We start from the raw sequence: 27382 nt of genomic DNA, 5'->3' as shown, positions 1-27382 counted from the left end.
AATAGTTAATAAATCACACTTCCCACATGTCTACTTTACATCAGCACAATTTTTTAAACAATTTTTTTTTGTTAGGAAGTTATAAGGGTTAAAATTTGACCAGCGATTTCTAATCTTTTCAACAAAATTTACAAAACCATTTTTTTTTTTAGGGACCACCTCACATTTGAAGTGACTTTGAAGTACTTACCGTATATGACAGAAAATACTCCAAAACTGACACAGTTCTATAAACTGCATCCCTTAAGGTGCTAAAAACCACATTCAGGATGTTTATTATCTTTTCAGGTGCTCCACAGGAATTTTTAGAATGTGGAAGGAAAAAAATTAATATTTATCTTTTTTTTCACAAAAAAATTGCTTTAGAACCACATTTTTTATTTTCACAAGGGTAACAGGAAAAAAATTGTACCTCAAAATCTGTGGTGCCATTTCTCCCGAGTATGCCGATACCACATATGTGGGGAAAAACTACTGTTTGAGTACATGATACACACTGGTGGGTAAAAAATGTAACTAATTTACCCAAAATGAAACGAACCAAAAAAATATATGTAATAAAATCACACAATTTTATTGGGTACAAACAGAATAAATATACTGTAAAATTAATAATAACATACCCCACGGGGACAAATGCACAGACCAAGAAAATACCTTAGCCAAACTGCGGTGGTGATCGTGGTCCTGTGCACAGACCCCCGCGTCCCGACGCGCGTTTCGCCTTCTTGCTTCTTCTTGGTTAAGGTATTTATGAGCTATACCGTTATTATAGTTACCTCTAATCCCAGTAGTAACTGGTTCTGGTGGGTAGTTTATTTATATAAATAGACCTTTATAGGTCAATCAAACACTGGCACTTATATATATATATATATATATAACCTTTGATCTGATAACCCATTGTATTATTGCTTTAAAGGGATATTGATTTAAGAGATTCATTCTAGGGGTGATGTGGGGGAATTTACCATTGTTGTGAATATACCAGAATACATTGTTATCTTTTGTACTATGTAATTGAGCAACTGGTATACCAGAATAGGAATATTGTCACTACTGTTTCCCTCGTTTTTCTTGGTCTGTGCATTTGCCCCCTTGGGGTATGTTATTATTAATATGTAGCCTTTTATATTTATTCTGCTTGTACCCAATAAAATTGTTTTATCTTATTACATATATTTTTTGGTTCGCTTCATTTTCGGTAAATTAGTTACATTTTTTACCCACTAGTGTGTATTATTGTGGTTGAAGTGCCAATTGTATTATCTTTAGGACACCATAGTGTTTTGTTTGATCACATGGCAGGGCTCAGAAGGGAAGAAGCGCCATATGACCTTTTGTATACAACATTTGCTGGAATTAGCGGAAGCCATGTGACGTTTTGAGAGCCCCTGATGTGCCTAAATAGTGGAACCCCCCACATTTTGGAAACTAGACCCCTCAGGGAACTTATCTAGATGTGTGGTGAGCACCTCAAATCCCCAGGTGATTATCAGAAGTTTATAAAAAAAAAAAAAAAAAAAAAACATTTTTCCCATTTTTTTTTTTAGCCTCAAATTTTGCATGTTCTTTAGGGTAACAGGAGAAATTGCACCATACAATTTGTTGAACAATTTGTCCCGAATGTGGCTATGCCTCATATGTGGTCAAAAACTTTTGCTTGGGCACATGGCAAGGCTAGGAAATGAAAGAGTGCTCTTTGACTGGGATAGATTGTGAATGCCATGTTGCATTTGAAGAGCCTCTGACATGTGAAAACAGCCAAAACCCCCACACAAGTGACCCCATTTTGGAAACTAGACCCCTCAAGGAATGTATCTAGATGTGTGGTGAGCACCTTGAACCCCCAGGTCCTTCATAGAAGTTTTTAATAAGGAGCTGTGAAAATAAATTAAAAAAAAAAAAAAAAAAAAAAAAAATCACATTTCTTCCACAAAAATGTACGTATATCACAGAGGATAGTATGGGGCTACATGGATGTGTCAGAAGGTAAACAAGATGCTGTCTTGTTACTAGGCATTAGAGCAGGAGCTGAACTATCCTCTTAATATCGGCATTACCTCCCTCCAGGCAAACATCTCTGAACAATAAATGCTTTAATCCCCTATTAGGCCGCACTAATCCCAAAAATCTCAACCTGGTTGTTAACCAGTCAAGTTCTTTAAATGTAACAGATTGCCACTACAAGATATTGTGTAAGAAAAAAAAAAATCAATGGAACAAAATTACATTTGACTAAATAAATTCCACAAAGGCATTTATTTATTCGGAGTCTGATTTGCAATAGTGGCAGAGAAAATATTTGACGCGTGTAATCATTAAATAATTGATGATTTATTTAAAAAAAAAAATAAATGTGGACACCAATGATGAAGGTGAATGCTGCTCTTTTCCTAAATGTAGCTGCTGGTCGGATCAACTACGGAAATGGGCAAGCGCACTACTTCAGTGACAATGAGGATGGTTTTCCTTTCTGCTGTTAGAATATGTTCTTAACGACCAGTATGTCACTTACATTGAAGGAGTAGATTCTACAATTAAAGGAATATCCTGCAAATGACAAACTTCCCTTTGTAATCCTCCGGACTGAGGAGTATTTTTTTTTCCAGTAGCCCTGATACGTACAAAGCGTTGCTCACAACTATGAGTTCTAATACTGTAAAAATTGGCATTGTGACCTGGTATACTAGAGAAGCTTGTAGTGGGGAGAATCTATAATACATTATATTTAGAGAGAGATGATCCCTATCACTTACAATTTCCCGTTGCCTGGCCTCCTCCGCTTGTTCTTCCAGGTACAGCTCTTGACGCATCTGCTCAAGCTCTTCTCTCTGTTGCTGCTCTTTTTGGATATGCACTGCAAGCTAACATAAAAATGTATCACTGGTTATTTCTAAAGAAAAACACATATGAACCTACAAAAAGATATCCTGTTCCTCTAAATGCATTTTTAGTAAAGGAGTATTCTGGCTACACTCACTTTCACATGGGAAGTGCAGTACGTGCACGATAACTGCAGCTTGTGTGATCCGGCAGATATCTGTAGAGGTGACATCAACGGCCACGTTCACCAACCAACGTGGAGGTGACAAAAGCCAGATTACCTCCCTCTTTACAACTTTTACAAAATGGCATTAATTGTATTACTAATACAATATTAGCAATACTAATATTAATTTGGACATTTGTAGGGAGATGGAAAGAAAAATATAGATAAGTGGGAGGTGGTTTAAAAGGCATTTTCGGAATGTGGCCATGCCAAATAGCGGCCAATGAAGGGGAAATGTCACATATGGGCACTGCTGCCAGGAAGAACCGCCAGGTCCTCAGTCACACAAGGAGGCACAAGTATTACAAAGAGCACATGGTATTTGGTGGCCTTATAACAAATTTTGCACTCTCGTAAAAGTGGTGGTCTACTTTTAGGCTATAAATAATAATTACTAGTTTCCCTAGATTAAAACGGTGTGAAAGAGTGGCTCAATACACACTATAAAGTAAGGTGCACTATGAGTTATATGCATAAAAATGTTTAACAATTAATTTATCCTTTCTGATTTAATATATAGTTTAGGACTGGGCTTTGAAAGGTGACATCAAGGAGGAGGAATTAATTAAGGTGTTGAAATTTATACTAATTTGTCCTCCGCTAGCAGGATCTGCTGTATTTTATAATTTGGTCAGCAATGGTGGGGTCTCTGGTTGGGTTTAACTCATTTCCTCATCTCATTGATCAATACCATGTCCTGAAGAGCCTTTTTCTTCTCCTCCTGCTCTCTGACTTGTGCCATGCGGTCCTCCTCTCTTCTCTGCTGCATGTTTGCAAATGCCAGGATCTTTCTGTTCTCTTCTTCCATCTTCTCCTTCTCCATTTTTCTCCAGGTGTATTGCTGCTCTTTGAATTCCTCTATGTATCTCCTTGTAGCATTCAATTTTTCTAGTTTCAATTGCCGCTCTCTGTAGAAAGAAAATATAAAGTACAAAAAGTTCCCCAAAATATTGAATAGATTTAATTTAGCTTTTGTTGAGAGAAATTAGAATTTCATTGGCTCCTGCAGCTCATGAAACAGACAAATATTGAGCTTAAAAGGGTTTTCTCATCATCATGAATGGGTAACACACAAAGTGCTGGTAAGAACAAGCAACTTTGTAATTTACGGTAAAAATCCTGTCTGTTCTCAGGAGCAGAGGCTTTTTTAACTCTATAGTTTACTGTTCGTTGCCATAATTACAATTCAACAAGGATCTTCTTAGTTACAGCCATGTGATCGCTCGAAGACTAGGAAGATTTCACATTTTTGCAATTTACACCTCCAGGCTTTACAGTAATATGATATGGGTGGCATCTGGCATTTTGGGAACAACGTAAGAGGAAGTTTGAGGCAAACAGAAGTGAATTGGCCTAGTCGCATAAAAAGTGAATAGTGTATGTAGGTTTTTTTTTCATATACATTTGTTTTATTTCTATATTTAGACAATTATTTTTTTTTTGTCATGTAAAATTACATTCCCTGGTGAGGAGAACTCATATAGCTGAGCTGAAAAATATAAAAGTCTTTATAAACCTTGTAACAGAGTGCCCACTATAGGTTTCTTTGGCATATTACAGCACCTATTGTCTACTATTCATCTCCTCATGTTGTCAAGCGTTAGATTCAAATGAGCTTACGTTTGATCTTCTTCATAAATCTTCCTCACAATTTCATCAACCAGGATCTTTTCCCGTAGGAATTCCTGATAAGCCTCCTGCCTCTTCTTCTCTTTGTCTTCCAGCTGCGTTTCTAGGTCTCTCTGGTAACGCAGCTTCTCCTCGTAACGTCTCGTCTCCTTGGCCAGCTCTTCTTCTGAAGCCCTTTCATGTTCTTCCTTCATTTTGCGAGCAATGTCAGAGTCTCGTTTCTATTAAGAAATGACAAATACATCAAAAAGGGAAATTAATGAATGGCAACTAAAATGGAAACAGGTCAAGTACAAAAGGTTATTAACCTTGCCAACCAAAGCATGCAGTGATTGGTCGCGCATGTCGGCCGAGACTCGCTAACGTAAGTCAATGGGTGCGAGAAAAAGAAAAAGAAAATCGCATGACACACGGACCATGCATGTGCCTTCCACTTTTAATGCACCCCATCTCCTGGTAACCCCGACAGTTCATAAGCTGAGTACAGTAAATTCACTGTGTGACCTGTCAGAATAGAACTGATATACAGTATATACATAGAATAGATAGAAAGATGTCAGTCACATACATAATTAGTACAGTGTGTGTCTAGTTTAATGTGAGAAAAACGGCGTGGGCTCCCGCGTAATTTTCTTAACCAGCAGAAAGAAAGCCCTCGGCTGGGGGGCTGTTTTTAGCTTGGGAAGGGGGTAATACCCACCCCTGGAGCTTCTCAGGCTATTAATATCAGCTCACAGCTGTATACATAGCCATTACTGGTTATTAAAATGTGAAACCACAAAAAAAAAAAAAAGACGTGGGGCCCCCTCTAATTAATAACCAGCAAATGCTAAGTAGATAGCTGTGGGCTAATATTAATAGCCTAGGAAGGGACTAAGGGTATTGGCCCCCTCCCAGACTAAAAACATCAGCTCTCAGCCACCCCATAAATGGCATGTCCATAAGATGAGCCAATTCTAGCGCTTAGCCTCCGCACTTCCCACTTGCCATGGTGAGAAAGTTCTCATGCTAGCGGTGACGTCAGTGAGGTGAACTGAATTAATCGGCTAAGAACTCTGCTTACTTATTCATGTCACAGTGAGACACTGATGCTGTGCTATGACGAGCAGCTCAGTGTCTCTGCTGGCTGCCAGGCTGAATGTTTGCATCATGCCAACGTTCAGCTTGGCATCTAGATGTCGCGGGACAACTGGATTATCATCTTGTTGGACAGGTGAAAATTATGGTGGTTTATTTTTTTTTCTTTTACAGGGGACAAGGGCTTCAATGGATTAGGTATAAAGGAGAGTATAACTTTTTTAACTTTTTTATTTCAAATAAAAGGTGTCTTTATTTCAATTAAAATGACTTTATTCTTGTTTTTTTTATTTACAATATGACTATGGGGTCAGTAATGGGGGCGTCTTATAAAAGCCTCTCCATTACTAACCCTGGGCTTGATGTCAGCTGCCAATACAAATCTGACATCAATCCTAGTACTATTACCCCACTTTCCATCACACCAGGGCAAGTGGGAAAAAAGGAGGCTAAGCGCCAGAATTAGCACATCTTATGGATGTGCCATTTCTGGGGTGGCTGAGAGCTGATGTTTTTATTCTGGGAGGGGGCCAATATCCATGAATCCTTCCTAGGTTATTAATATGAGCCTGCAGATGTCTGCCTAGTCTTTGTTGATTATTAATTATAGGGGGGCCCCACGTCATTTTTGTGGTACTCCATTTTAATAACCAGTAAAGGCAAAGTATACAGCTGTGAGCTGATATTAATAGCCTGGAAAGCTCCATGAGTATTACCCCCCTTATTCCCATGCTAGAAGCATCAGCCCCCAGCTGTCCACTCTCCCTCAGATAGTTAACAACATTTTCGGGGATCCCACGCCATTTTTTTCTGTAATTTAATGATTAATTAAATACATGAACAGTACAGTAAGCTATACAGTCAATGTACTAATTATCTATGTTCTCTCTATTTCTATGTATTGAAGAATATTTACTTTGCAAACTATCTTTAAATGACATACATATTTACTCTATGTAAAAGCTAAATGTTAAAACTGCATTGTTCTCGCATGAAAATCGCATCCCATTTGCATGACACTTGTTGGACTTTTCGGGAACAACATTGGACTGATTTTATTCACGCTGAAGGGTATGAGCCCAAACACTACAAACGGCATTAAATAGATGTCTTAGACCTGATGACACTGTTGTCTTTATTTTGAGAATCCATGTCAGAAAGACTGAATAATCAAATTCTTAATCCCAAAAGAAAAACTGAACATTTAAAGAGTACACAGCATGAAACTATACTAACAAGAGAAAATGGACAAGCTTTAACTGAGAATCTGTCAGTGAGCTTGTTCTCACAATCTAATAATAAATGTTAGTAACTCTTATCTGCCTTTTTCTGAGCTCCTCTCAGCTGATTTATGGCCACAGACTACACTAAAGTTGAATGTGTAGTGAAACAAAGAGCCTGTGAATGCCAAATGGTGCAAAATTTGTAATGAAACCCAAATTGCAAAAGGATTTTTAGCCCAAATTACATGCTTTTATGGATGCTAAAAAAGGTGAATAACATCGGTAATAATGTATGCAGCTTGTATTATTACATTTTGTGATAGATCCGCTTTAGATCATACTCTTGTGCACCATAATATAGATCTACAGAACCTTACCATTTTCTCATAATTAAGAAGTTCTTTTTCAGCAACCTGAGCAGCCCTCTCCCTTGCTAGATAGGCAGACTTCAGTTTTTGTTCCAATTCCCTGAGCTCAAGGCTGTAAGAAAACAAAATAAATTGTAACACAATCATCTAGAAAATGCACAAGCATCGACTGAGACATTATATACTATAATATCAAACAGCAACAATACATTGATCCATACGATTATAAAATAAAACCCTCTCTCTTTCTTACAACTGATAGGCAACTTAAAGGGAATCTGTCAGCAGGTTTTTGCTACCTCATCTGAGAGCAGCCTGAGGTAGGCAAAGAGAAGCTGAATCCAATGATATGTCACTTAAAATTTCTGGGTACAGCTGTCCTGAAACAATCAGCGTTTTTAGATTTAGCAATGCAGCAGAGCTAAGGAAGCTAACCCCGCCTAGACTAGGCTCTGTATATACAATGTCTACACACAGTGAGGTGCCTATCACAGGAGGGGGCGTGTCATAATAGCATATACACTCGTGTCCCAGCAGTGATAAACTCCTGGTGCTAAAACAATCATCGCAAGCAAACAAAACCACAGAGCTGGAAGGCAGGCATAGCTGAAATCTGTTTTTTAACCCCTTAATGCCCCTTGAATTTGGAGCAGGCTTAAAAGCAGAGTCTGCTCCACAGAGGGCAGATGCCAGCTATATTATAGAGCTTACCTCTGCCTCTAACAGCAGCGATTGGCGTGCCTTGTGCCGCCCCGCTAATTCAGAGTGAATGCCCGTAGGGAGAACATAGCTTCCTTTTCACTCTGCAACTGTCAGGAACACCGCACTGCACTTGCTCACTGTGCCAGTGCGGGTGTCCTGAGTACAAAGACAGTACTCACAGATACCTGTGGAGCAGGGCAGCAGCGGTGACGATGCGTGCTTCAGAGTATCAGGACCTGAAGCACATGACTGCTGGGGGCGTGGCCTAAGCTCCACAGATCTAGTAGCTGCAGGGAAACTCCTAGAAAGGTAACTACGGGGCAATGTTACCAAGGGGCATAGACAGAGACAGAAACCAGACGAAGCCAGGGTCAAAGCACCAAATAGCAATACAGTACCACGGGGTTTAGACAGAAAGGATAGTCAGGACGTAGCAATAGGTCAGAAAACCAGAACGGGCAATAGACGATACAATAGGGACAAACTGTAACGGAGTAACGATAGCCAAACCAGGAGGTCAGAATCGGAGAAGACAGTAGTACGAAAGCGAGAGACGGAGTACAGAGTGAGGGAACAGGCCGGGTCATACACGGGAATCAAACAAGCAACGCAGAATACACGCACACCAGGGGTCAGACACACCAGAACAACAGTATAGCTGACAGAGAACCCTGGTAAAGAGTGAGTATAAATACCCCTCCCAGATCCAGAAAGAGGCCACGAACACTTAACCCTGTGAGTGCAGGGCAAGAACCCTGTTCAAACCATGACAGCAACTACACTTCCCAAAAGACAACCACATGTATTTAAAACGGTATTTTCCTGCAGATGGGTTGAAGAATAATACATTATTTTGCTGACAGGTTCCCTTTAAGGAACTACAAATATAAGTTATTATTAGAGCAACAATATCCATTACCTGTTTTCTCGTATTTGTTGCCTCATTTTCTCATCTTTAAGTTGCTCATTCTTTATTCTTGCCAACTCCTGCGCCATTCTCTCTTCTTGCTCAAGCTGTAACTCTTTAAGATGTTTGCTTTCTTCAAACTACATTTAGAGCAAAGAAACCGTATGAAGGTATCTTAAGATGAGTTACAACTTCCATGGATTTTCTATAATGACATATCATACATTATAAGACACAATTCCGCACTTGTCCATGGGCCGGGTCAGATTTTTAAATTCATTCTTAGTCACTTAAACAGGACCTGTCACTTGGTATAAAGTGGTCGGCTATTGCCCCTATATTATTCCCACTGCTCCTCTAAATATTCAGTTTTTTTTGTTTTTTTTATAAATCTGCCATACGGTTGCAGAAATATGGAACTTTTTATCTACCGTAGTTGTATTTTTTTATTTACCAGGGGGAGTTACTGAAAGGATAAAAATTGCATTGCAGCAAAGCAGCGATAGGCCCTCCCGAGACTCCTGTGAGCCACACCCCTTTGGTAAAAAGACTAGAGAGGAGCGACCTTAAACATAAAAGCTCAGTGTTCCTACCGGACAGTCAGTGTCCAGTGCTTAACGCGGAACAAGGACTTCTCCCAGGAAGTCTGCTGAGATGCTCAGAAAGAGAGAATCTATTTTCTGGTTCAAGTTTGGTACATGAACCGAACTTTGGAATAAAGTTTGAGTCGATTACCAGAATCCGAACTTCCAGGGGTCAGCTCAACCTTAGAAAAGATCATAAGCAAAAAGGCCCACATCTCTAGAATTGTGTGGCGAATTTAACACCTTAACGACCAGGGGTATTTCAGTTTTTGAACTTCCGCTTTTTGCTCCCCTTCTTCCCAGAGTCATAACTTTTTTATTTTTCGGTCAATATGGCCATGTGAGGGCTAGGTTTTTGCAGGACAAGTTGTAAATTTGAACAACACCATTGGTTTAACATATCATGTACTGGAAAACGGGAAAAAATTCCAAGTGTGGTGAAATTGCAAAAAAAAAGTGCAATCCCATAGTTTTTTTTAGATGTTCACTAAATGCTAAATGTCATCACGAGTTCACAATTTAAGAACAAACTACTTGAAAAAAATATATAAATAAAAGCAAATACCAACAATCCATAACAAATATTCATTTTTATTAAATAAGAACACCAAAAAGGACAAAAAATATGCTAAAATACTTTAAAAGACATAATGAATGGGAAAGAAATACATTAAAAACCAAGGTGAGCGGATCAGCACATACAGCACTATTAATAATAATCGTGTATCACATATAAGCACTAGAGATTGGAAACTGTGGCACCCAAGAAGAAGGGGATATATATATATAATCCCCTGAAAGATATATATAAAGTGCAGTGCAAAATAACAAGCATATTTTAGTATATCTATGATTCAGTTTTTATTAATTCTATTAGTCCTCTCAGAAGCTCATGTCACAGGTCCAATCACTGCTAATCACAGCTCACTGTATATATCACCACCGGTAGAAAAAGGGAAATGCAAAGTGCAATATAATATGAGATCACATTATAAAAGATATCATTTCATTAGACTACTCAAAAATTCATATCTCAGCTCCAAACAACAATCATGATTCCCTATATAAATTATCAGCAGTAAAAAAAGTGCTCAGTGCAATATACCATGAAAATTTGTTGTCAGATATAAAGGTGGGAGATGAGTAATACTAACAGGTTCTCATGCTGTATGTGCTGACACCTCCACCCCACACTCCAATGCGCGTTTCACACGTTGCTTCGTCAGGGAGTTCACAGACACCAAACATGTCTATGGTTTTTTTTTTTAATTTAAGTGGTGAAAAAAAATCCCAAATTTGTTAATTTGTAGCGTCTACATTTTTCGTGATCAGGGGCTGGATGAGGGCTTATTTTTTGCGCGCCGAGCTGATGTTTTTAATTATACCATTTTGGTGTAGATATGATCTTTTGATCGCCCATTATTGCATTTTATTTTTTTATGTTGATAGATCGGGCGATTCTGAACGTGGCGATACCAAAATATGTGTATATTTGATTTTCCTATTGTTTTATATTGAATGGGGCGAAAGGGGGGTGATTTGAACTTTTATATTTTAATTTTTTAATATTTTTAAAAACATTTTTTCTTTACTTTTTGCATGCTTTGTTAGCCTCCATGGGAGACTAGAAGCTGCAATACTTTCATCGCCTATGCTACACACAGGAGATGATCAGATCGCCTGCGTGTAGCAGAAATGCTCACTTGCTATGAGCGTTGACAACGAGGCACTTTTGACCAAGGTGATGGGTCCTCCATAAAGGTAAGCTAAAATGAACAATTTTTTAAATTAGGTTTTGTGTTATGTGTACTTTAAGAAATAAAATAATTGGAAATTTTTTTCTTTATAAAACAATCGTGTGATTGTTCTTTAAAAAAAAAAAAAAAAAAAAATTTCGCAATTTTGCAATATTTACAAAGGTCATTGGGGTTTGTTTTTAACTCATACTCCCTGTACTTTCAGGAACAGTTTTCAGAAGGCTACTCATCAACAGAGGTAGGATAACAATAACAGGTAACACATCTATAAACCTCTCATAAAACAGAATCCAGTCATCACAATAAGTGACGTCACAGCTCCCCCTCCCTTTACAATAATCTATTGTGGTATAGTGACCACTGTGTCCGCTAGGGGGCGCTGTATGGGTGTCCCAGGACAGGCGTATAAGCATTTCCAGTGTCCTGATAGGAGTAGGATGCTGAATGATCGTAATGTATCTCAAGGTGGGTGGCCTCGGGATGAAGGCTTGTGTATGTGTTGATCAGCAGTGATACTGCTGAGGTTTCGTGCCAATGGGTTAGGGAGAGCTACTACAAATCCAGCCAGGGGTGTGGCTAGAACGCCATAGTAAAGAATGTATGAATGCTTGTAGGACCTGTGATGAGGTCATAGCCATGTGACCCTGTGGGCGTGGCTCCGGACCATATAAGGTGGCCAGGGTATGTCACGAGTGAACGCTGGGACCCGCTTGGTCCGTATGAAAGGTCTCGCCAGATCGACTGTGCTAGGAAGATGAGTCTGTCTTCCTGCCTGACAGCACGTGTGTGAAGTGGCTGTGAGTAATGGCGACGTGTGAGAGTTCCCTGGAGGGAATGAATATCTGCACTGAGAAGCAGCCATGAGGTAAACCCGGACAGGGAATATAACTCTGAGGCTAGAGAGCCTGTGTACTGGACATTGCACAACCTGTGTGACCACAGGATAAGCAGAGTGAAGCTGTCATGGACGCTATGCTGTTTATTTGAACTTTTTGTTGCTGTTCCAGGTTTATGATGCCTAATAAACCGCATGGACTGTTGGAGTTATGTTAAGAAACCTGTGCCGGATATGATTTATTCGCTGCTGTCATGATCCAGGACGGGGTTTCGCTTTGGCCCATCCTGGTCAGACAGGGGGTTAATTGTTTCTGCCTCTCTCTGGCAGAGGGTGGCTATTTAATGCTCACTGGACCTAGGTCCGGTGTCAGTTATACTCCTGCCCTCGGCTGAGTTAGTTGACCTCTTGTGTACGTGTGCCTTGTGCCTGATAACTTGTTGCTTGTTTGGTTTTGATCCGGTTCTGTCCAGTTACGAGTTCTGCCTGTCCCTCTTGTACCGCACCGCCCTCTCGTGTATGACTCTCTGCTTGTGACTTGTACCGCACCGCCCTCTTGTGTATGACCTCTGCTTGTCTGACCTGCGTTTTCCTCTCCTCTACTACAGTATTCCTGCAGTAGGTACATTAAATCACCTGAAGTAGTAGGTCGCTAAGCCCCGCCCCCTGCAGTCACATGATCGTAGGTCCTGGTACTCCTTACTATTTTCCGTGCCTCAGGTCCTGTCTGCTTAAACCTTCACTACCGTATTGGGTCCGTGCTCTCCCGCAGTGTGGGTAAGTCACCCTGCTCAGCCGTTGCAGTTGCCGACGCTGACAGGATCCTGACAGCTGCCAAGCGAGTATCCCCTACCCGAATGACAGCGCTACCTTACACTATGGACATGCTGATTACATGCTTCAGTACAAATAAATTGTTGGGGTTCGACCATTGTGGTTATGTACATGTTTTCTTTCCTGGAACTTAATAGTCTAAAATACATCGTGGTCAGTATGAAAATTGTATGACTTCTATTTGTTTTTTAATACAGTAAATCCAAGATTGCTTAAAGTGGTTGTCCACTTCTCAGATAACCCCTTCTCAGAGTTTTTGCCCCTGTTAAAATAAAAACTCAACTTCAATGGTGGTGCTGTTCTAGTGGTGACAAGATATTGGTGACCTAGCCTTCTCTTGAATAGGAGTCGATGTTCAGTACTCGGCCATTAGGCCAGAGTCACACTAAAAGTATGAAAAATCAGTCCAAGTCTTCCTGCCGAGAGTTGCAGAAGGGGGTGGAGGCTGCGGTAAAGCTGGGTCCCAGAGTCGCTGCTGGAGGAGGCAGGAGTGGGGTGATGCCCCAGGCTGGGATGAGGGGGTGTTCTGATGTGCTGCGCGCCACTGCGGGTGTCCGGTGCTTCAGAGTTGTCCAGCGGTGCTGTCCTGTGCTGCTGCAGGTGCCCGGCGGTGTTACAGGGGGTGTCTGACGCTGCAGGGGTGACCGGCAGTGCTGCACAGTGTTGCTGCAGGTGTCTCCGGCAGTGCGGCCCAGTGCTGCTGCGGGTGTCTCCGGTGCTGTGGGGGCTCTGCCGACATTTTGTGAAAGGCCAGAGCCCCTGCAGTTCTATGGTTTCCTGTGAGGTGGACTCTGGGAAAATGGCCGCCGGGGGCGGCGCATGCGCACATGGAGGTCTCAGCACAAAGATCTTGGGAGATGAGATCTCAGCGCTGAAATCTCATCTCCCGAGATCTCCATCTGTGCCATTTTCCTAAAAAATCAGCAAGGGATCAAATACTTATTTCATATATATATATATATATATATATATATATATATATATATATATATATATATATATATATATATATACACATATATACATATATACATACACACACACACACTGTATACATTACATACATATATATATATACACGTGTGAGTGTGTTTTGACGCGGAAAAGTGAAGTGAGTTCTATGGCCATGAACTCGCAGGACCAGTCAGACGGCACAGCAAGGAGAACTTTGTCACGCTTGCGGTGCCCTCAGACATGGAATAGCGTTTCACAGGCAGACACTGAGCACACGCTGGATGGCAGGCTGCAGGGTCGCATCATGCAGCCTGCCATCTAGATGTAGCAGAGCTAGACCCGTCGTGGAACAAATAAATTAAAAGCATCTCTGAGGAAAGGTGAGGAATTTTGTTTTTTTACCCCTTTTGCAGATGATGAGTGCCTCTGTGGAATTAGGGGAGGTCGTAAGTATGGTTTAATTAAGAATAATAAAGGAGTCTGTGTTTTTCTTTCTATTAAAGGATTATTTTCGCGGTGTCTGTGTTTTCTGTGTTTTCTTACAATGTGTGTCACAATTGGCTGGCGAGTAAACTGGGACCAGGGGCACCTTTCCTGGCCTTGACACTAGGGGGACCCTTAACTTGCCCTGTTCCCTGGGATACCTCAGATGGAGAGGATGCCGGGGCCTCCGCCCTAGCCCTGTCTCCTAGCTTTAGCCCTGCATCTGTCCCCTTCCCCCATCCTGGGAAAGAGAGGCGCTACCGTGCACCGAAGTACACCAACCCGACAGACAGGGGAACGAGACAAGGGTAAAAGAAAATTCCACTCACAAATAATACTCTCACAAACAACAGAGGTATACACCAGGGTGTGAAGGACGGGGGAGAAAATAAAGCAGGAATCGATGAGTAATCTCCAAGCGTACAAACCAAGCAACCGTCGCATAATAAACTCCTCCGGCACTCCAAACACCAGCTTCTCTCTCTCCAGATCTTTGTAGCAAATGCTAACTTAGACAACGATCTGGCCTACAGACCTAGTATTTATAGGAGAGAGGAGTACTTAACGAAGCACAGCTGCAAGCAGGGATTTCCACATGGCAGATTAACCCCTGTACTGCTGAAACAAAACAAACACCCTTAATACGCCGGAGAAGTGCTTCTTCTCAGCGACAAAGCAGCCGGTCTTCTGGCACTGTTCTGTACCGGTAACCCCGTGACAATGTGACTATGGAGTTAGTAATGGGGGCGTCTTATTGACGCCTCTCCATTACTAACCTCGGGGCTTGATGTCACCTGACAATACAAAGGTGACATCAACCCTCCCCAACTATCACCCCACTTGCCACCACTACAGGGCAAGTGGGAAGAGCGAGACTAAGTGCCAGAACTGGCGCATCTTAGAGATGCGCCTTTTCTGGGGCGGCTGAGAGCTAATGTTTTTAGCCTGGGGGGGCAGTATCAATGGCCCTTTCCCAGGCTATTAATATCATCCCGCAGCTGCCTGCATAGCTTTTGCTGGTTATTAATTATAGGGGGATCCCACGTCTTTTTTTTTCTTTTTTGGGGGGGGGGGGGTTCCCCATTTTAATAGCCAATAAAGGCTAATTACACAGCAGTGAGCTGATATTAATAGCCTGCGAAGCTCCATGGGTATTACACCCTTCCCAGGCTAAAAACATCATCCACCAGCTGTCAGCTTTCCCTCTGCTGGTTATGAAAATTGTGCGGGAGCCCATGCCATTTTTTTTCCGAAAAATATTTTATTAATTATATACATGTACAGTAAGTTGCACACACACTGTACTAATTGTATACGTCACTGACATCTACATAGCCATTCTATTTGTATTTTCTGCATGTAATCCATCTCTTCTATCCTGTCAGCTCCTGCAGTGATTTTACAGTACACATGGCACATGAACTACCGGCTTTTCTTCTACCTATGCAATATAAATACATATATATGTGTGTGTCACTGACATAGAATATATATATATATATATATTCTATGTGTATATATCTATTCTATATATATTCTAACCTGTCAGTGTGATTTTACTGTATGCGGCACAAGAATTGCCGGCTTTTCAAAGGACACCGGTACGTAAAAATTGGACAGCACTCGCATGGTCCGAGAGCTGTGCGATTTTTTTTCTTGCACCCATAGGCGAGTCTCAGCCGAATCTCGGTGACAATTGCAGCATGCCGCAATTTTACAGGCACGTTGAATATGCCCGAAAAAATAAACAGTGATGTGAGTTGCCCCATAGATGAACACTGAGCCGAGTGCTATGCAATGTTTTCTCGCATAGCACTCAGCCGTATTCTGCGCTAGTGTGACGCCGGCCTTACACACTGAATAGAGCTGCACAGTGTAGTTATATTGAATGTTTCTATTCAGCCCCTGCTGGAGCCATAAAACAGCGGATTAGTGGATGTGCCTGGTGTTGGACCCCACCGATCTGGCAATGATGTCCCATTTTAAAATTAAGTCACCAATATCTTGATTTCAACTAATTTAACCCCCTTCCCACAATATGCCGTAACTGTATGTCAACACTGAAGGTGATTTTCCACAATCCAAACTAGAGTTAGGGTACCATTACACGTAGCGACGCACCAAGGATTCCGACAACGATACGATCTGGCTAAGATCGTTTGTGCATCGCTAGTAAGCAGTCATACAGGCTGATCTTCATAACGACGCATCAGCGATGTCACTAACGACTATGGCGATCGTTGGTACCGTGTCACACACTGTCTATAATAGCGATTCAGACTTTGTATAGGCGTCCTTCAGCGCTATCTATATGAGTTCGGTGTCGCCAACGAGGTCGCTCGTCGTTGATAAGGGGTGTCAAACACAGCGATGCATGCTGGTCAGCGTGACGCCAGCGATCAAAAAATGATCCTGAACGTTCGCGCACGATCAGCGACATCGCAGCAGGGAGCCGGTCGTTTCCGCGTGTCACACTTAGCGAGATCGCTAGCGATGTCGCTGTTGCGTCACAAAATCGTTGTCGCTTCAGCGATATCGCTAGCGATCTCGCCGTGTGTAACGGGGGCTTTACGGTTACCTCCCAACTTTCCAAGATGCAAAAGAATCATACTCATCCTCCAATGGCCATATAAATATGTTAGAAAGTGTTGAATGGATACTGTGAAAACAAATCTGAAAAAACAATGGAAGAAATGCATCTTTTTCCGCATTTCATCCTACTTGGAGTTTTTTTCTTCCCATTGTTCAGTATACATCTTAGTAAAATTAATGGTTCCATTCAAAACTGCAACTTGTCCCATAAAAAAAAAAACAAGCCCTCATACAGCCGTGTCAATGGAAAAAGTGAAAAAAAAAATACTTATGGTTCTTTGAAGAAATGGAAAAAACAATGCAAATCATAAAAATGAAAACTGGCAGTGGAGGTGATAAAGGGGTTATCCAGGCTTGGGACAAAAGTCTCCAGTCACGATATATGACTACAGATAGCTTACTCGTGACAGTGTGCCGTGCGCCCACTGTCATGATTCCATGGTATTGCAGATGTGAGCAGGTAGTCATTCGACAGCAGTCTAGACTCATCCAGCTCTCTCAGTTCACTTCTATGGAGAGAAGCCGATTGCGTCAAGTCGGCAAGTGACCGCAAGTATGCAAACAGTTTATATGAGGTCACGTGCCTGCTACTCACACTGAGAAGTCCGGGAACTCGTGACAGTGTCGGCACCAAACACTGTCTTGATTCTGCAGTCTCCAGCCACATAGAGAGACTACACACTTTTGTTCCACGCTAGGAAATCTCTTTAATAAATAAAAGTGTATTTGGAGGTTTAGTCTCTTCATTTTTTTATTTCACAATTCTTATATTATTCAAATATATATATTTCTGTGGCTGCATCTCTGCATGTTGCTCTTCTTTATAGACACACTGTATTGATAGCGATAAAGCTCCATTTACCAGTACACTGCTATGTAACAAAAAACAAACCATACTCTAAATACATGATAAGATTAGATAATTACATCTATCTACATAAACATTAGGGAAAATAAGTATTTGATACACTGCAGGTTTTGCAAGTTTCCCCATCTACAAAGAACGGAGAGGTCTGTAATTTTTACCATAGGGTACACTTCCACTGTGAGAGACAGAAACTAAAAATAAAAAACAGAAACACAACATTGTATGATTTTTAAATAGCTAAATGGCATTTTATTGCATGAAATAAGTATTTGATCAACCAACAAAGAAGCAAGAATTCTGACTCTAACAGACCTGTTGGTTTTTCTTTAAGAAGCCCTCCTACTCTGCACTCATTACCTGCATTAATTGCACCTGTTTGAACCAATTACTTGTATAAAAGATACCTGTCCACACACTCAATCACAATCCAACCTCTCCACCATTGCCAATACCAAAGAGCTGGCTAAGGACACCAGAGACAAAATTGTAGACCTGCACAAGGCTGGGATGGGCTACAAGACAATAGACAAGCAGCTTGGCGAGAAGACAACAACTGTTGGCACATTTATTAGAAAACTGAAGAAACACAAAATGACTGTCAATCTTCCTCAGTCTGGGGCACCATGCAAGATCTCGCCTCGGCGGGTATATATTATTTTGAGAAAGGTCACGAATCAGCCCAGAACTACACGGGAGGACCTGGTTAAAGACCCGAAGACAGCTGGCACCAGAGTCACAAACATTACCATTAGTAACACACTACACCGTCATGAATTGAAATCCTGAAGGGCACGCAAAGTCCCCTACTCACGTCAGCACATGTTCAGGCACGTTTGAAGTTCACCAATGACCATCTGGATGATCCACAGGAGGTATGGGAGAAGGTCAAGTGGTCAGATGAGACCAAAATAGAACTTTTTGGGACAGACTCCACTCGCCATTTTGTGAGGAAGAAGAATGAGAACACAGTCACAACCATGAAGCATGGTGGGGGAAATATCATACTTTGAGGGTGCTTTTCTTCAAAGGTGACAGAATGATTGTACCATACTGAAGTGAGGATGGATGGGGGTCATGTATCGCAAGATTTTGGCCAACAACCTCCTTCTTTCAGTAAGAGCATTGAAGATGGGTCGTGACTGGGTATTCAAACATGACAATGACCCAAAACACACAGCCAGGGCAACTAAGAAGTGGCTCTGTAGTCTCCAGACCTGGACCCAATAGAAAATCTTTGGAGGGAGCTGAAACTCAATGTTGCCCAGAGACAGCCTCGAACCCTGAAAAATCTACACGAGTCAACTGTCCCAGAGGGCCGGCAGGGGAGGGGAAGTGGCAGAGCAGCTGGTCACAGGAGGCAGGAGCCGACGGCTGCGGCTGTAACTGTGCCCGCTGCTAAAGAGAAATGAATATTCACTGCACTGGCAATGAATATTAATTTCTCTTATAGTGCGCTCAGTGACACCAGCAGCCGCCGGCTTCCAAAAGACATCCTACTTACCTTCCTGCATCTCGTTGGTTACGGCGTCAGCAGCATTTCCGGCTGAGCGATCACATGGCCCCGCTCATTAAGGTAATGAATATGCATGCCTCTCCACTCCCATAGGCGTGGAGTGAATATTCATTACCTTTTAGCGGGGCCACGTGTCATGCGGCAGGAGGAGCTGCTGGCGCCGGAACGAGATGCATCGAGGGCGCGCAGGAAGGTGAGTAGGATGTTTGTTTTTTTCAAATAGGAAACATGCATACAAGTATAGGAGATAAGGAACAATGCATACAAGGACAGCGATGGGGGAGCCATGCATACCAGGACAACGATGGGGGAGCCATGCATACCAGGACAACGATGGGGGAGCCATGCATACCAGGACAAGGGATAAGGAGCCATGCATACGAGGACAGGGATAGGGGACAATGCATACCTGGCTTATACTTGAGTCAATAAGCTTTCCCAGTTTTTTGTGGCAAAATTAGGTGTCTCGGCTTATACTCGGGTCGGCTTATACTCGAGAATATACGGTATGTAAAAATCATAAAATCATACAATGTGATTTTCTGCATTATTTTAAAAGATTCTGCCTCTCACAGTTGAAGTGTAGCTATGATAAAAATGAGAGACTTGTATAGTTTGCTAAAAAGCATGTTTTAGTGAGAGAAGTCGAAAAATGAAGAATGAGGCTGTGTGCCCGCGTAGCGATTTTTAAGCGTTTTTGCCGCGATTTTCGGTGCGAAAACGTTTAAAAATCGTGTACAGAACGCCCCCCATGCATTCCTATGGGATTCCGCACATGCTGTGCTTTTTTCTGCGGCGGAATCGCATCGCGGAAAAAATCGCAGCATGCTCATTCTTTTGTGCGGAATCGCAAAAAATTGCCACGATTCCGCACCCATAGGAATGCATGAGAATCGCTGACTTCCCGCATGTGGCTATGCCCACCATGCGGGAAGTTAAGCGTCTCATGTGCGATTGGTTCCCACGGTGTGGAGGAGAGGAGACTGTCCTCCAGGCCCTGGGTACCATACCCCTGTAAAAAAAAGAATAAAAAAATCGGGGTATATTTACCTTCCGGTGTCCCGCGCTGCACTCCCGGCCTAGCGTTCCCAGTAATGCCTTGCGGCAAGGCCCTGTAATGACGTGGTCTCGCGAGATCGCTATAGCAACGTGAGACTACGTCATCACAGGTCTCGCAAGGCATTACTGGGAACGCATAGGCCGGGAATGCAGCGCGGGACGCCGGAAGGTAAATATACCCCGATTTTTTTATTTTTTTTAGCATTTTAACATCCTATCTTTTACTATTGATGCCGCATAGGCGGCCTCAATAGTAAAAACCTGGTCACACTTGTCAAACACTATGTTTGACGAGTGTGACCAACCTGTCAATCACTTTCCAAGCGATGCTTCAAATCGCTTGGAAAGTGCTTGAATATCGCACGTGAAAATCGCGGTAAAAATCGCTGTGAAATCGCGCGGAAAAAAACGCGCGATTTCTGGGAAGAAGTCCGTTTTTAGTGAGCGTTTTAAAACGCTACGTTGGCACATAGCCTAAAACTGTTTATGGTAGCTGTAGTGTGGACCCCTAGAGTCAATTCCCCTGATGGGCTCTAGGCATCTCAGTCCAACCCTGTCTCCAGTCCATCCTTAACTCTGATGCCTGACTAATTCACCTCTCTCCTCGCTACTCTTCTGCTTCTCCCCTCTGCAAACCCAATCACTGACTCCCAATTCCTGAACGTATCCATTTCAAACTGATAACAATGACCTACAAAGAAGTCCATAATCTGCCCCTGCTGTGTATCTCTGAACTAATCTCCAGATATCTTCCGACGCTCCAACTCTGGTCCTCCCAAGACCTCCTTCCCTGCTCCACACTCCTATCTTCCTCCCATAATTGCCTCCAAGTCTTCACCCAAGTATCCCCTTATCCTCTGGAATTCTGTGCGGCAACACATCTGATTATATCCAACACACTCAGAACCTTCAGATGGAAATTGAAAACCCATCTCTTCAAGAAAGCTTACAGACTGCAGTGACCCCGCTGACACCCTACTACAGCCTGCAATAACCCCCTGCCACCTCACCACCACCAGAGCTGCCGCAACCCCCCCAACCTACGGTCTCCTTCCCAATTATCCTGTAGAATTTAAGCTGGCAAGGAAGCGTCCTCTCCCTTCTGTACCAGACTGTCATTGTTAATTTGTTCACTGTAATTTACATTTTTTTTTTGTATGTAGCCCCATCTCATGTACAGCACGATGGAATCAATGATGCTTTAAAAATAAATAATAATACATAGCTGTGAATGGTATTTTTTAACAGCAAAAAAAAAAAAAAATCAGAATTACATTTGTTTTGTTTATTTTGCTTCTCAAAGAGTATAATAAAAAGTGATCAAAAAAGTTGCATGTACCACATGGTAGTACCAATAAAAAAAACAGTTTGTCAGGCAAAAAATAAGCTCTCATACAGCTCGGCTGATGGAAATTTGTAAAACTTATGGCTCTCAGAATATGGCGAGCCACCACAGAAAATGTATATTCCGTATATACTCGAATATAAGCCGAGATTTTCAGCCCATTTTTTTGGGCTGACAGTCCCCCTCTTGGCTTATATTCGAGTCACATACCTGGGGGTCGGCGGGGGGAGCGGGGGTGTCACAGATCATACTTACCCCGTCCTGGCTCGGTCTCTGCAGCCCCATGCTTCTCCAGGGTCTCCCTTCCTTCCTTCAGTGGTCACATGGCACCGCTCATTAAACTCATGAATATGCACATATTCATGAGTTTAATGAGTGGTACCACATGACCGACGAAGGCAGGAAGGGAGACCGTGGGAGAACGGGACTGCAGAGACCGAGCCCGGACGGGGTAAGTATAGGCTATATTCACCTGTCCCTGCTCCATCGGTGCTTGCTGCTGTCTGATGTGTCCTCTTGTCAGTGACATTCAAACAGCAGAGGGTGCGGTGACGTTGTTAGTGCGCGGCCTGCCCTCTGCTGCCTGAACGTCACTGACAGATGACGTGGCAGACAGCGGCGGCCCGGCCAGTGAGCAGCGATGGTCGCAGGACAGGTGAATGTCTCAGGTGCCAGGTCCTGAGGCAGCAGCGACATCGGCACCTGGCACCCAGCGACGGAGAGGTGAGTATGTCATTTTTTTTATTTTTATTTGCAGCAGCAGCATATGGGGGCATAATGTATGGAGCATCTTATGGGGGCATGATATATGGAGCAGCATATGGGGGCATGATATGTGGAGCAGAACATGGGGGCATGATATGTGGAGCAGCACATGGGGGCATGATCTGTGGAGCAGCACATGGGGGCATAATCTATGGAGCAGCATATGGGGGCATAATGTATGGAGCATCTTATGGTGGCAGCATATGGGGGCATAATTCATGGAGCAGCATATGGGGGCATAATGTATAGAGCAGCATATGGGGGTATAATGTATGGAGCAGCATATGGGGGTATAATGTATGGAGCATCTTATGGGGGCAGCATATGGGGGCATAATATATGGAGCAGCATATGGGGGCATAATGTATGGAGCATCTTACAGTATGGGGCAGCATATGGGGGCATGATATATGGAGCATCTTATGGGGGCAGCATATGGGGGCATATTCTATGGCGCATCTTATGGGGCAGCACTATGGAGCATCTTATGGGGCCATAACCTTTATGGAGCAGCATATGGGGCATATTATTCTAGGGAGCTTCTTATGGGGCCGCCTTTGTGCAGTATTACACTGTGTGCAGAATTATTAGACAAATGAGTATTTTGATCACATCCTTTTTATACATGTTGTCCTACTGCAAGCTGTATAGGCTTGAAAGCCAACTGCCAATGTAAATCAGGTGATTTGCATCTCTGTAATGAGGAGGGGTGTGGTCTAATGACATCAACACCCTATATAAGGTGTGCTTAATTATTAGGCAACTTCCTTTCCTTTAGCAAAATGGGTCAGAAGAAAGATTTGACGGACTCGGAAAAGTAAAAAATTGTGAGATGTCTTGCAGAGGGATGCAGCAGTCTTGAAATTGCCAAACTTTTGAAGCGTGATCACCGAACAATCAAGCGTTTCATGGCAAATAGCCAACAGGGTCGCAAGAAGCGTGTTGATAAAAAAAAAAAAAAGGCGCAAAATAACTGCCCAAGAATTAAGGAAAATCAAGCGTGAAGCTGCCAAGATGCCATTTGCCACCAGTTTTGCCATATTTCAGAGCTGCAACGTTACTGGAGTATCAAAAAGCACAAGGTGTGCATACTCAGGGACATGGCCAAGGTAAGGAAGGCTGAAAAATGAGCACCTTTGAACAAGAAACATAAGATAAAACGTCAAGACTGGGCCAAGAAATATCTTAAGACAGATTTTTCTAAAGTTTTATGGACTGATGAAATGAGAGTGACTCTTGATGGCCAGATGGATGGGCCCGAGGGCTGGATCAGTAAAGGGCAGAGAGCTCCACTCCGACTCAGATGCCAGCAAGGTGGAGGTGGGGTACTGGTATGGGCTGGTATCATCAAAGATGAACTTGTGGGACCTTTTCGGGTTGAGGATGGAGTGAAGCTCAACTCCCAGACCCACTGCCAGTTTCTGGAAGACACCTTCTTCAAGCAGTGGTACAGGAAGAAGTCGGTATCGTTCAAGAAAAACATGATTTTCATGCAGGACAATGCTCCATCACATGCATCCAAATACAGTTGTGGCCAAAAGTATTGACACCCCTGCAATTTTGTCAGTTTCTTCCTGAAAATAATTGCAAACACAAATTCTTTGGTATTATTATCTTCATTTAATTTGTCTTAAATTAAAAAAACACAAAAAGAATTGTCCTAAAGCCAAATTGGATATAATTCCACACCAAACATAAAAAAAGAGGGTGGACAAAAGTATTAGCACTGTTCGAAAAATCATGTGATGCTTCTCTAATTTGTGTAATTAACAGCACCTGTAACTTACCTGTGGCACCTAACAGGCGTTGGCAATAAATAAATCACACTTGCAGCCAGTTGACATGGATTAAAGTTGACTCAACCTCTGTCCTGTGTCCTTGTGTGTACCACATTGAGCATGGAGAAAAGAAAGAAGACCAAAGAACTGTCTGAGGACTTGAGAATCCAAATTGTGAGGAAGCATGAGCAATCTCAAGGCTACAAGTCCATCTCCAAAGACCTGAATGTTCCTGTGTCTACCTTGCGCAGTGTCATCAAGAAGTTTAAAGCCCATGGCACTGTGGCTAACCTCCCTAGATGTGGACGGAAAAGAAAAATTGACAAGAGATTTCAACGCAAGATTGTGCGGATGTTGGATAAAGAACCTCGACTAACATCCAAACAAGTTCAAGCTGCCCTGCAGTCCGAGGGTACAACAGTGTCAACAAGTACTATCCGTCGGCGTCTGAATGAAAAGGGACTGTATGGTAGGAGACCCAGGAAGACCCCACTTCTTACCCCGAGACATACAAAATCCAGGCTGGAGTTTGCCAAAACTTACCTGAAAAAGCCTAAAACATTTTGGAAGAATGTTCTCTGGTCAGATGAGACAAAAGTAGAGCGTTTTGGGCAAAGGCATCAACATAGAGTTTACAGGAGAAAAAAAGAGGCATTCAAAGAAAAAAAACACGGTCCCTACAGTCAAACATGGCGGAGGTTCCCTGATGTTTTGGGGTTGCTTTGCTGCCTCTGGCACTGGACTGCTTGACCGTGTGCATGGCATTATGAGGTCTGAAAGTCTACCAACAAATTTTGCAGCATAATGTAGGGCCCAGTGTGAGAAAGCTGGGTCTCCCTCAGAGGTCATGGGTCTTCCAGCAGGACAATGACCCAAAACACACTTCAAAAAGCACTAGAAAATAGTTTGAGAGAAAGCACTGGAGACTTCTAAGGTGGCCAGCAATGAGTCCAGACCTGAATCCCATAGAACACCTGTGGAGAAATCTAAAAATGGCAGTTTGGAGAAGGCACCCTTCTAATATCAGGGACCTGGAGCAGTATGCCAAAGAAGAATGGTCTAAAATTCCAGCAGAGCATTGTAAGAAACTCATTGATGGTTACCGGAAGCGGTTGGTCGCAGTTATTTTGGCTAAAGGTTGTGCAACCAAGTATTAGGCTGAGGGTGCCAATACTTTTGTCTGGCCCATTTTTGGAGTTTTGTGTGAAATAATCAATGTTTTGCTTCATTCTTTTTTGTGTTTTTTCATTTAAGACAAATTAAATGAAGATAATAATACCAAAGAATTTGTGTTTGCAATCATTTTCATGAAGAAACTGAGTATTATCTGACAAAATTGCAGGGGTGTCAATACTTTTGGCCACAACTATACTCCAAAGCGTGGCTGCCCAGTAAAGGTCTAAAAGAAGAAAAAATAATGACATGGCCCCCTTGTTCACCTGATCTAAACCCCATAGAGAACCTGTGGTCCCTCATAAAATGTGAGATCTAGGAGGGAAAACAGTACACCTCTCGGAACAGTGTCTGGGAGGCTGTGGTGGCTTCTACACACAGTGTTGATCGTAAACAGATCAAGCAACTGACAGAATCTATGGCTGGAAGGCTTTTGAGTGTCATCGTAAAGAAAGGTGGCTCTATTGGTCACTGATTTTTTATTTTTTTTTTTGAAAGTCAGAAATGTTTATTTCTAAATTTTGTGTTGTTATATTGGTTTACCTGGTGAAAATAAACAAGTGAGATGGGTATATATTTGGTTTTTACTAAGTTATCTAATAATTCTGCACAGTAATAGTTTCCTGAAAAAAACAGATATCCTCCTAATATAGCCAAATCTAAAAAAAAAAAAAAAACACTCCAACTTCCAAAAATATTAAGCTTTGATATTTATGAGTCTTTTGGGTTGATTGAGAACATAGTTGTTGCTCAATAATAAAAAGAATCCTCTCAAATACAACTTGCCTAATAATTCTGCATGCAGTGTATATGGGGTGTATTTTGTATGGAGCATCTTATGGGGCTATCATGAACTGTATGGAGCATTATATGGCTATTCAAAAACATTTATCCTACTGATGTCTCAATTAATTTTACTTTTATTGGTATCCATTTTTCTTTTTGAAATTTACCAGTAGCTGCTGAATTTTCCACCCTAGGCTTATACTCGAGTCAATAAGTTTTCCCAGCTTTTTGTGGCAAAATTAAGGGGGTCGGCTTATACTCGGGTATATGCGGTATATAAATTCGGTATTGCCCATATTCGTACTGGCCCACAGAATAAAGTTAATAGTTATTTGCGCAGCAAGATAAATAGCATAAATTTTAAAACACGGTTTTGTTCAAATTCTTCCCCAGTTTGTACTTCACAATGATTCCATAGACAAATTCAACTAATCTTGGGAAAAAACAAGCCCTCATATGACTATGCCACTGAAGAAATAAAAAAATATATAGATCCTGAGACATGACGATTAAAAAGGATATAAGAAAAAAAACTTTCACGGTGAAAGCAGGGATGTCACCGAGGTCACCGCAGTTCAGCCCGGCTGGGAATGGAGCCTCAGTGACCAGACGTAACCTCTCTGATGGCACCACCGGTCACAGAGTTTGCTCTTGCAGCAGTTCAGTCACCAGGTGGTTCTCAGCCCGGACGGACGCATCTTGGCACCATCCGGGTTGAAAACTGTTTATCCCCCAGTCATGGATTACGGACAGGTATGGTATATTGTTGTTTTACTTTTATTACAGGAGAACGAGGGCTTAGCTGGAATTAGACGTTTAAATAAAAATGGAAACTGTGTTTAGTCTTATTTCAAATAAGGGACTTTTTTCTGGCTGTGTCTTTATTTACCATACAACTATAGGATTAGTAATGGATAGGTGTCTTATAGACGCCTCTCCATTACCAAGCCATGGGCTTGATGTCACCTGACAATACAAAGGTGACATGAACCCCATAAATATGAACCCAACTTGCCACCGCTACAGGGCAAGTGGGAAGAGCTGGGCAAAGTGCCAGAATTGGTGCATCTAATAGTTGTGCCTTTTCTGGGCAGTTGC

General features: G+C 42.2%; 1 protein-coding gene across 2 annotated transcripts in view; it reads right to left on the bottom strand.

The window, feature by feature from the left end:
• MNS1 (meiosis specific nuclear structural 1) overlaps positions 1 to 27382 on the bottom strand; it is a 62106-nt gene that overhangs the window by 28715 nt on the left and 6009 nt on the right. For both annotated transcript variants that reach the window (XM_073587000.1, XM_073587001.1), the window contains exons 3-7: positions 8971 to 9098; positions 7359 to 7461; positions 4673 to 4902; positions 3744 to 3960; positions 2760 to 2867 (exon numbers count right to left, since the gene is read on the bottom strand). In XM_073587000.1, coding sequence (XP_073443101.1) covers positions 2760 to 2867; positions 3744 to 3960; positions 4673 to 4902; positions 7359 to 7461; positions 8971 to 9098 — 786 coding nt within the window. The remainder of the gene's footprint in view (positions 1 to 2759; positions 2868 to 3743; positions 3961 to 4672; positions 4903 to 7358; positions 7462 to 8970; positions 9099 to 27382) is intronic.

The sequence above is a fragment of the Dendrobates tinctorius genome, unplaced genomic scaffold, assembly GCF_039654945.1.
Source record: "Dendrobates tinctorius isolate UK_male_01 unplaced genomic scaffold, ASM3965494v1 ptg000097l, whole genome shotgun sequence".
Classification (NCBI taxonomy): Eukaryota; Metazoa; Chordata; class Amphibia; order Anura; family Dendrobatidae; genus Dendrobates; species Dendrobates tinctorius.
This window is presented reverse-complemented; position numbering and strand designations above follow the sequence as displayed.